Source organism: Tenrec ecaudatus, chromosome 1, assembly GCF_050624435.1.
Source record: "Tenrec ecaudatus isolate mTenEca1 chromosome 1, mTenEca1.hap1, whole genome shotgun sequence".
Lineage (NCBI taxonomy): Eukaryota > Metazoa > Chordata > Mammalia > Afrosoricida > Tenrecidae > Tenrec > Tenrec ecaudatus.
This window is the reverse complement of record NC_134530.1, coordinates 314,405,299-314,414,392: the sequence shown is the minus strand read 5'-3', so window position 1 is coordinate 314,414,392 and position 9,094 is coordinate 314,405,299. Positions and strand designations below refer to the sequence as shown.

At 43.8% G+C, this 9,094-nt stretch overlaps 1 gene segment (V, D, J or C); it reads left to right on the top strand.

The window, feature by feature from the left end:
• Nucleotides 1–5,297: 5,297 nt before the first annotated feature.
• Nucleotides 5,298–5,615, top strand: LOC142442317 (immunoglobulin kappa variable 1D-33-like). The segment is given in 1 exon segment: nucleotides 5,298–5,615. A coding segment is annotated over 1 exon segment (318 nt).
• Nucleotides 5,616–9,094: the final 3,479 nt, after the last annotated feature.

Here is a 9,094-nt window from a genome sequence, read left to right as displayed (position 1 = left end):
GTCTGTCTAAATAAGAATGAACAATCTGGAGGAGAAAACAACAGGACTGACACTTCCGGGGGGTATGGGAGAGGGGAAGGTGGGGGGAAAGGAAGTGGTGTTAACAAACCCAGGGACAAGGGAACAGCAAGTGATCCAAATAGGTGGTGAGGAGGGTGTAGGGGGCCTGGTAGGGCATGATCAATGGTAATTTAACCAAGAGGAATTACTAAAACCCAAAGGAAGGCTGCACATGATAGTGGGAAAAAAGGAAAGGAAAGGGAAGTAGAGGAAAAATCTAGGAAGCAAAGGGCATTTATAGAGGTCTAAATAAAGGCATGTACATATGTGAATATATTTATATATGAGGTTGAGGAAATAGATTTGTGTGTATATATTTATAGATTTAGTATTAAGTTAGTGGATGGACATTGGGCCTCCACTCAAGTATTCTCTCAATACAAGAATACTTTGTTCTGTTAAACTGGCATTCTATGATGCTCACCTTCCCAACACAATCACTGAAGACAGAGTGGGTGCATAAGCAAATGTGGTGAAGAAAGTTAATGGTGCCCAACTATCAAAAGACATAGTGTCTGGGGTCTAAAGGGCTTGAAGGTAAACAAGCAGCCATCTAGCCCAGAAGCAACAAGCCCCACATGAAAGAAGCACACCAGCCTGTGTGATCACGAGGTGCTAAAGGGATCAGTTATCGGGTATCAAAGAACAAAAAAGTCATATCATGTGTGCTTACCTCCCCGATACATTTGCTGAAGACAAATAGGTACATAAGCAAATGTGGTGAAGAAAGCTGATAGTACCAGTCTATCAAAAGATATAGCATCTGGGGTCTTAAAGGCTTGAAGATAAACAAGCAGCCATCTAGCTCAGAAGCAACAATGCCCACACGGAAGAAGCACACCAACTTGTGTGATCAGGAGGTGTCAAAGGGATGAGGTATCAGGCATCAATAAACAAAAACTCCTATCATTGTGAATGAGGGGGGGGGTGCAGAATGGAAACCCAAAGCCAATCTGTAGGCAACTGGACATCCCTTACAGAAGGGTAGGGGGGAGAAGACAAGCCAGTCAGGGTGCAGTGTAAAAATGATGAAACATACAACTTTCCTCTAGTTCTTACATGCTACCTCCCCTCCCCCACAAAAAAAAATCATGATCCCAATTCTACCTTACAAATCTGGCTGGACTAGAGGATGTACACTGGTACACATAGGAACTGGAAACGCATAGAATCCAGGGCGGATGATTCCTTCAGGGCCAGTGGTGACAGTGGCAATACCAGGAGGGTGGAGGGAGGGTGAGAGAGAAAGGGGGAACCAATTACAGGGATCTACATATAACGTCCTCCCTGGGGAATGGACAACAGAAAAGTGTGTAAAGGGAGTCATCAGACAGCATAATATATGAAAAATAATAATTTATAAATTATCAAGGGTCCATGAGGGAGTGGGGAGCAGGGAGGGAGGGGGAAAATGAGGAGCTGATGCCAAGGGCTTTCATGGTGTATTAGTCTGGGTACTTTAGAGAAACAAATCCACAGAAACTTATGTGTAAGAGAGAGTTTTATATAAAGGGTAAGTGCACATTAAGAAAACATCCCAATGCAAACTAGAACAAATTTAAATAGATCATAAGAGAGATCAAATGGTAGGGTGCTAAAGATGAACCAAACTGCATTTGCAACAATCTATTTTCCAATCAAATACCCCATTTTTAACAACAGCAACACATACTAATTTAAGTATGTATTAATTAAGGATGTATTAATTGATTAATTAATCAATTAGGCTACAAGAAAGTAGACCTCAATGAATAAAGCCCACTAAAATTCCCCAATATTCCCCAGGTCCTCTTTAAACCATAAGTCAAAATGCCAGATGAAGTCATTTAAACCTGCCCAGTAGATCAAGATCATCTCAAAACACCATATTCACGGGTTCATCCAATCTCCAGGAAGTCTATGATCCATTAGAATTTGAAAGTGTATTTTCCAATTTCCTCAAGATAATGGATCGACAGAGAGGCTGCAGCAATGGGCCAGAGTGTAACAGTTGTGAGGGTGGGGCGGTGCTCTGATCTGGTGTAGCAGAGTTGCTATGAGTTAGAACTGCTTTTAAGGAGCCTAATAACCACAATGAGTAGGGAGGGCTTTGAATTAAGTTACTCAATTGAATCATGACTGAAGAAGGGACAAGAAAATAGATCCAAGTATTTTAAATGTGGGTGAAATGAAACACAGACCAGCATTTTAAAAGTTATTGGTTTGTACCTTGCTAAACATTTAGTCTTTCTCTTAAAAGTAGAGGGAAAAATAAAGAAAATGATTAGGGCAAAGAATGTACAGATGTGCTTTATAGAATTGATGTATGTATATGTATGGACTGTGATAAGAGTTGTATGAACCCCTAATAAATTGTTTTTTTTAAAAGAGTAAAGGAAGTGTAATACTCAACAATTGAGACAGTTTATTGTGCCAGCCTGGCCGATAAACACATGTAGGATTAGTTGAAGGGTGGAGAGATAAATGGCTCAGGGAGCCTCGCCTTTCTTGTCTCGTGCTCTTTGATCATCAGACCAGTGTGAGGCTGCCTTGCTTGATCTGTCCCTCAATTTACAAGCTACACTGCCTGTGGGACACCTAACCTGTGGACGGTATCCCTGTAATTTGAGATTTCTTCAAGACCCGCTTCACCACATAATTGGAATTTACATCTCTTGAGCTGGGGACTGATTGTTGTGACCTGCCTTGCTGTTTGCTGCCTGTGCTGGGATAGCCTGAATCTCTCTACAGAGGACTACCTGGTGGCCCTCAAGACTTGAAGGACTGCCAGTGTCTCACAACTCTCTCAAGGAAGTGAGCTGCACTGAGCCATTTGTACTGCTTTATAATTTATCCGTTCATTTCTTGTATTATATATCTATCTGTATATAATTTAACTGTTCATTTCTTGAGTTATCTATCTATCTGTATAAATGTATATATAAAATTATATAAAATTTAAAAAAAAGAAAACATCCCAATGCAGTGCTGCCCAGGTCACAAGTCCAACATCAACCCATTAACCCATATGTCCAACGCCAGTCCACAAAGTCCTCTATCTCACAAAACAGAGGCAATGATGCCGACTGCAGGAGGAAAGCCGAGTTAGTGAATGTATAAGCATCTCAGTGCTGGCAGGGGTTTCCACATGGCTGCTCCAGCACCCCAGGCTGCATTGGGGTAGGTCCATGTGGCTTGTCCTTGGGGATGTCTTGCAGGAAGTGAGCCTTGCAAGCTGAAGCAGAGAACTGCTAAAGCAGCTGCACCCTGGTGTGACCATCATAAAGCAAGAGACCAGAGAACTACAAAGGAGAGCCTCGCTGAGCCATTTATCCCTCTGCCTTTCAATAAACCCCACATATGTTTATAGGCTAGGTTGGTACAATAAACTAACTACCTCACGTGAAGAGCAAATGTTTTGAGAATGATGAGGGAAATGAATGTAAAAAGTGCTTTATACAATTGATGTATGTATGGATTGTGATAAGAGTCGTATGAGCCTCCAATAAAATTATTTTCTTTTAAAGATTAAATGCGGGAATAGCAACAATGGATATTTACATTCATCAAGTGTTAGTATTTACTATATACACAAGCCATGCAGTGGACATTCACTGGGCCCTCTGCTCATCGCACACCATGGCAGCCACTCTAAGTGGGGTCAGTTACAAACAGGTGAAAGGGAAATAAGAAGGGCAGGAACTGATGCTGACAGGTTGGAGATGGCCGATCCTTCAGGGGTGAGTTTTAAGTGCTACAGACCCCAGGCAACAAAGCTTATTCACCAACAGATGTGCTTGGGGTGTGTGACCAATGTCTCCACAACTTAAGAGAAATCTCATCCATACAAACTAGTATAAATAATGTCTAGGCTCGCTTATATTTCTGAACAGTGGGTCTCCAATCCTTGTGCACAGGAGTGTTTGGGTGCACTCCCAGGCCTCCGGACTTGAACACGTGCATGGCACGCATCATATAATGCCATGCTTGGTACAGGTGATCATGTGCCTGCACTGGAGCAAAACGCAGTCAACAGTGTCCATGCAGATGTGCCACAGTGTGTCATCCTCTGCACCCTGAAGGTGCACTCGCCTGCCATCTGGAAAGCAACAGAGACCTGGGACTGAGCCTGCCCATACTTGTTGGTGACAAACCCAACACTCACTGCCGTCGAGTCAATGCCGACTTGATTCTATAGCACTTGATAGAATGACCCCTGTGAGTTGCTGAAACTAGCTTTTTCCCCAACAATAGCTGGCCCCAAAGGACCTAGGACCCCAACTCCTTGGCTTTGCATCCCCTTGCCTAGAAAGAGCAATGATGGTAATGAGGACATCTCCTAGGGTTTGTGCCCAAGACAAAAAGGGCAAACACTGGCTATTCCATTCATCTCTTCATTCTTAAGTAAAGAAGGTACGTCTGATACAATTGGTGTATGGATTGTTATAAGAGCTGTAGGAGCCCCCAGTAAAATGATCTTTTAGTAATATTTTTTAATTCATTGAACCAAGAGTCAAGATAGTCCAAATAAGTTCCCCATCTCTTCAATGGTCCGTCATCAGTCTTCAAGCACAAGGGCACAAATTTTGTCCACATTTTTGTCTGTTTGGGAAGTTAATGGACGTCCAGAATGAGGCTTGTCATCAATCAACATTCACCATCTTTGAAACGAGAAAACCACTCGTACACTTGAGTATTTCTCATGGTGCTGACCTTGTACAGTGTGTTACACATCACAAGTTTCTGTGGGCTTTTACCTGAGCAGGAAACAAAATTTCACAGCTGCACGCTGTTCTCTTAAATCAGTCATCACACACACACACACACACACACACACACACACACACACACGGTTCAAGGAAAACTGCCTTTATGAAAAAAATTCACTGGTACCAGAGAGAACCTTCCCAGGCAATGCCACTGGGTGCACTAACTCAGAGCGAGCATTTCAATGCTCTCCCAATGGGGAAAAAAAGCCCAGTGGAGCTTTTTCTGGTTTGGGAAGCAAGAAAGACTTCATCAAGGTTAAATGCCAAATGAGTTGCCAGGACCCACAATTTGAATAATGCTAGAAGGACTAAACCTTGAGCAAACTATAACTCACCAAAAAATAAAATGAAAAATAAGCAACACTAATAATAAGCTAACAGATGAACACCCATCTAACAAAAGAAAATGGCTTTTAGCTCTCTCTCCTGCTCTCTCCCCTGCCCTCTCATCCTGCGCTGTGTGAGAACCTGGTTGTCGAGATCGTGGCCATGCAGGAGCTGCCAACAGTCATTGTGATGACCCAGTCTCCACCTTTCCTCTCCGTGTCTCTAAGAGAGAGCGTCTCCACCCACTGCGAAACAGAGAAGGATGCTAGTGATTACGTAACCTGGCATCAGAAGAAAACAGGTCAGCCTCCTAAGATTCTCATCTATGATGCAGAAAACAATTACCCTGGAGTGCCATCCCGGTTCACTGGACTACAGTCTGGAAGAAAATTCATTCTCACAATCAGCAATATCGAGGCTGGTGATGCCGCTGATTTCTACTGCCAGCACGATGATGAAGTTCCTTGCACAGGGACATAACCCTGAACATCAGCCTTCCTCCCAAGCCGGTTGTGTGTGAGGGTTGGTGGTTCTAAAAGCTGCACTCTTGCTTCTGGTCTGTTCAGAGTACTGGGTATATTTAGGGGTTTGCCGTATTCAAGGTCTGAAGGGAACGTTAGTTCCTTGAAATTTGCCTCCTTGATATCATAAAACCCCCAAATATTTCATTAATTCCTCGAGGCATAAATCTAGTTCAGTGTTACAAATTACTTTGTGCAAAACACACAGAGTCCAAGTTGCTTTTCTGAAAGGAAGTGTTTTTAAAGACAGAGAAATAGGTGATGGAAGGTTGGGGGAGGGCCCATAATCAAAGACATTATAACCACAAGAACAGCAGCAACAATATGAGGCAATTAAAATGACCATGACTGGGTCTGGTTCACCCTAGTCCTCTGCTACTGCGACTCTACAATTGCTTCTCCTGAATCCACTGCCATCAAATTGATTCTGATGGATAATGATCCTATAGAACAGAACAAGGTTTTGAAGCTCGGTATAAGCTTCCCAGCAGCTGCTTCCGCTGAAGTGGTGAGCCATGTCTTTCTTCATTGTCTGCTCTTCATCTGGAAGCTCCCTGACACCTGTTCACTTTGGGTGACCCTGCTGGCATTTGAAATACCAGCGGCACAGCTTCCGTAAGGTCTCTCTCTCCGGGCTAGATTTACACCTTGGTCCTTGGCTCCGCATGAGAAAGAATTCACGCCAAAGCCTGGCTCGTGATCCAAGTGAATTTAATGAGAGTTAAAAGAAGCTTCAGGTTTTACACGGCACCCATAGGATTCCTTTCGACCATGCAGCCTGGCAGAGACTGCTCAGGGTCACGCAAAGATCTCTCTCCCAAGTTTTCCTCCGAAAAAAGACCCCTCTCCCTCTCGATTCCTGCCTTTTCAAGGATTCCCGGGGGAGGCGTGGTGAACGACCCCAGGTCGATTCCATTGGCTGAATTGCAAACACCTGGCCCAGGTGGGCTGATCCAGGCCTAACGCCCAGCGGGCAAACCTAGGCCTTTGTTCTCTACTTGGCTCTGTTGGGCATGTGTCAATGGACATCCCATCCCTGCCTATCTGACTAACACTTCCAGCACATCACAGCCACACACAGGCCACCACACTGCGACAAACTGATAGACAAGTGGTGGACATGCCAGGAGAAACCAGTCCCTGGAGAAGGATGTCTTGTTTGGTGAAGCAGAGGGGCAGCGAAAGAGGAAATACCTGAAGGAGATTACTGACATCACATCATGGCTCCCACGGTAGGCTCCAACATAGGAACGAGGCTGAGGCTGCTGCAGGACTGAGCAGCGTGTCATTCCAAAAGAGCCGATTCGATGGCACCTCACATCATCAACAACTGCAACAACACGGGGCAGAACTTCCTCTGTTGGTTTCCAAGGCGGCAAATCTTTACAAGGGCAGAAAGCCTCCTCTTTCCCCCCAGGAGACCTTGCCGTGAGCAGGCCACGGCATAACTTACTAGCCCGCCAGGACTCCTTTCCCTCTTATTGGTTACTTTTTTACAACTACACGTAACTTGAACATAGTGATGTGGACAAGCAAGTCTAAAAGAAATAATAATTGAGTCTATTCCAACTCACAGGGACCCCGGGAGACAGACCAGCACTGCCTGCCTAAGTTCCGGAGGTTGCAGTCTTTGTGGATGCAAACAACCACAGCTTCCTGCCCCCGAGCAGCTTCAGTGCGGAAGCACCATCGGAGCAGGGGTTGGGGTTTGGGTCTGGGCTTTGGCTTTTGTTTTGGAAAGTGTCCCGCTAGCGGAAGGCAAGCACAGGCAGCCTCCTCGATAGTCATTTTGTAGATTATGACAGAGACTGTTTCCCACATCCCCAAAGACTTCCTCATGATTCTTTCCTACCAAGTCCACCCTCCAGCTCCAAAAGCAACCATTCTTCTGCTTCTTATAAATATCGATCGATGTTTACAAGGTCTTCAACATCCTATAAATGGAAGTGACCAGTATTGTGTCCTTCTTTATAAGAGAATCAAGGTCTTTTGTATTTAATTTGATATTAAAAATGCATACATACAGTTTTAAAAATAGCTTTTAAAATTATTTTATGAGCAAAGAGAATGAAGATTACATTCATTTCTAAAGTCAGATGATTTCACATTAATTGGAAACCCAGCTCTGGGTTTGTTTCCATGGTCACTGTTAAAAGAATTCGTTGCCTGATTCTCTGTTAAAAGAAATACATCTTTAGACTTTAAAGAAAAGAACAAATATATGACAAGGGAAGACAGCCCAATATTCAATTATCCCTGCACTCATTCCTCAAACAAATATTAGGCTTATACAATGTGCTATGTAGTATGCAAGGAGTATGAAAGTGACATGAAAAAGCATGGGGAAATACATACATGACAAGAATATAAATGTGAGCAAAATCAGGTAGGATTTCTTTGCTCAAGAAATTCACTACCTAGTAGAGGAAACATTAATTCAACTGTCTCCCAAACAAGTATAACACATGTAAATTTCTGAAGTACTGTGGATGAGAATGACATATTAATGTAAAAACAAAATAAAACTCACTGCTATCCAGTTAATTATGACTCCGAGCAACCCAATAGGACAGAGTAGAACTGCCCTTGTGGGTTTTGTGAGAGCCTCATCTTTTCCCACCAAGTGGTCAGTGGTTGAGAACTGATGACCTTAGATTTGCTTTAGAAACCTGCTGCAATCAAGTCGACTCCAGCTCATGACAGCTCTGTGTGTTACAAGTAGAACTGGTCCGTGATTTTCTTGGCTCTAAAGAGTCAGTCACCGGGAACTCACAGCAGCTCCACCCTGTCCTGTGGGGCCACTGTGAGTCCGTATTGACTCAATGGCAGTGAACGGGGAACTGTTATGGAAGCAGATAGCAAGAGTTTTCTTCTGGGGCATAGCTAGGTGGGTTCAAACCACCAACCTTAAGGATTGCAATCGAATGCAAATGAGTTGTGCCACCCAGCTATTTGAGGAGCAAATGAGATATCATTGAGAAAAGGCTCCTTTGAGATTTTTGGTTGAGGTGAAACCTGAAGATGAGAAAGGGTTGACCGAGAGGAATCGAGGGTAGAAAGCGTCTTCTAGTCAGCGGGAAGAAGGAGCTCAATGAACAAGTTATGTTCAAGTGCTAAACAAAGGCCAGCATGGCTGGGCACAGAGGTTAATGTAGAGGTTGTCAGTCTGGGCACCTTAGAGAAACAAATCCACAGAAACTCATGTATAAGAGAGTTTTATATAAAGGTTGAGTGCACCTCAAGAAAACATCCCAACCCAGTGCTGTCCAAGCCCACAAGTCCAACATTAACCCATAGATCCAACACCAATCCATAAAGTCCTCCTCCATCTCACAAAACACACGCAATGACGCCAACTGCAGGAGGAAAGCTGAATCAGTGAACATGTAAGCATGTCAGCACTGGCAGGGGTCTCCACACAGATGCTCCAGCAGGTGA